Source organism: Lycium ferocissimum, chromosome 9 (assembly GCF_029784015.1).
Source record: "Lycium ferocissimum isolate CSIRO_LF1 chromosome 9, AGI_CSIRO_Lferr_CH_V1, whole genome shotgun sequence".
In the NCBI taxonomy this organism is placed as follows: domain Eukaryota; kingdom Viridiplantae; phylum Streptophyta; class Magnoliopsida; order Solanales; family Solanaceae; genus Lycium; species Lycium ferocissimum.
This window is the reverse complement of record NC_081350.1, coordinates 32,963,966-32,965,975: the sequence shown is the minus strand read 5'-3', so window position 1 is coordinate 32,965,975 and position 2,010 is coordinate 32,963,966. Positions and strand designations below refer to the sequence as shown.

Genomic DNA, 2,010 nt, shown 5'->3' with positions numbered 1-2,010 from the left:
AAGAGTGGTTACAAGAGAGACCGCTTTCGTTCCCCTCCATGGCACTTATTATTACTAAAATATGGGGCTTGATGTCCAAACTTTAGTTTTCCCCAAAAAAAAAAAAAAAAATTGACCTTTGTTTCTCAATATGACAATATTGTTACTCTTTTTGAGGTTAATTATCTTAGATTATCGTTAATTTCAATAGATAATTCATCAACCACAGCCACAAGATTTAAAGAAAGAACAAATCCATTGATTTATCTTTTTCTTACTATACAGGACCCACTTGATTAATACTTACAACTCCGTCCCTTTAGCTACCTTCTTCCTTCTATTTGGCGACGATGAAGAAGAACTTTCTTGCGACACCAACGATCTCTTAGAACCAACTCTAACAGGTTCAGGTTCACCAGAATTAACCCTTAACGGAAAATTCAGCAATGCACGTGACCCCCGCATGCGAAACGCTGCCTTATCATAAGCCAACGCTGCATCCTCCGCTGTCTCATATGTACCCAGCCAAACTCTTGCCCCATTTTTCGCAGGATCCCTAATCTCCGCCGCAAACTTCCCCCATGGCCGCACTCTCACACCTCTATAATGCTTCGCCGCTTTTGGCTGCGCTGCCACAGGTGATTCCACTTTTACCGGAGCCACAAATTCTTGTGATTGAATGGACATTTGTGGCTCCAGTTTTACATTGGGGATTGGAATATCAGAAGGTTCTAATCCAAATCCAGTGTCTTGATTAAAAATATTGTTATGGAAAATTCCAGCTGTATCGAGTTCATTGGATAGGTAATTGCGAAACATGTTGGATTCAATGCTGTTGGTTCGACTGATATCTGAGGTTGTTGAATTGTCGGAGCTCGTTAACAGAGATTCCACTTTAACCGGAACCACAAATTCCGGTAAATTCCATGTTTCAGGTGATTCAATGGACATTTGTGGCTCCAGTTTTACACTGGGGATTGTAAACTCAGAAGGATCTGATTCGAATCCAAATCCACTGTCTTCATTGAAAATACTCTTACGGGAAATTCCAGCTGTATCGAATTCACTCGACAAGCAACTAGGGAACATGTTGGATTCAATGCTGTTACTTTGGCTGATATCTGAGGTTGTTGAGTTGTCGGAGCTAGTTAACGGAACTTCCCAGTCTTCAAGTAAGTGACGCCTAATTGATTCAAGAATTGCAAAATCATTTTCTAATTTACAATTTGCATACATTTTGCTGTAGGGTTTAATTTGTATTGACAAGTGAATTTAGTAGTAGAGAAACCAGAGAGATAAAAGAGGAAGTTGTGAGCTTTCTTGATGAAAGCGATGAATGGGATATTTATATGAGAAATGGTTCATGCACGTGGTGGAGATAATATTACTGTAATGATTAATAAGTTGTTTGTGGAAGGATTGTTAGGTTTTGGTGTGGGGATTTGGAGCTTTCCTCGACACTTCTAAATAGAGAAAAGTTTTAAGTTTAGAGGGAAAGATAGTTTCAATCATCACGTGGTGTATTTGGAAATTGGAAATTGGAAATTTTGAATGTTAACATAATACAGTCAAATCTCTCTATAATTGTCATTCGTTATAACAAAGATTTCATTATAACGGCCTAATTTTCTCGGAACTGATTTTTCATGTTATATTTGACTTCTTTATAACAAAGATTCTGCATATAACATCAATGACATCCATTATAGCGATACACTTTTCATAAAATTACCTCTCTATAACAGCCATACTCAAATAGCGTGTAATAATATTTTGTAAGAAATATATATTATGTGATAACAAAAGTGTCGATGAAGAGCCTCAACCTACTGCTACTTGGAGGTAGAAGAGTTAACTGTTAAACACTTAGACAACCTTCAAGGGAAAACTATTGAATTTCCTTTTGTTGAAAGTTTGGACAAAATTATTCGTAAGTTCAAGTGTTATATTATCACTAAGAGATTAGAATTTACGAAACAGCCTACAATTGTAGAGTTTTTACGTCAAACTTGAAATATTTAAATTCTCAAT

At 36.7% G+C, this 2,010-nt stretch overlaps 1 protein-coding gene across 1 annotated transcript; it reads right to left on the bottom strand.

Annotated features, from left to right (window-relative positions):
* Positions 1-225: 225 nt before the first annotated feature.
* On the bottom strand, positions 226-1,274 carry LOC132069422 (ethylene-responsive transcription factor 1A-like). Its single transcript, XM_059462768.1, has one exon. The coding sequence runs from the start codon at positions 1,213-1,215 to the stop codon at positions 283-285; it is 933 nt and encodes a 310-aa protein (XP_059318751.1). The 5' UTR covers positions 1,216-1,274; the 3' UTR covers positions 226-282.
* Positions 1,275-2,010: the final 736 nt, after the last annotated feature.

Coding starts and splice junctions, on each gene's coding strand:
- LOC132069422 (XM_059462768.1), bottom strand. CDS start 1,215: ATGTATGCAAATTGTAAATTAGAAAATGATTTTGCAATTCTTGAATCA.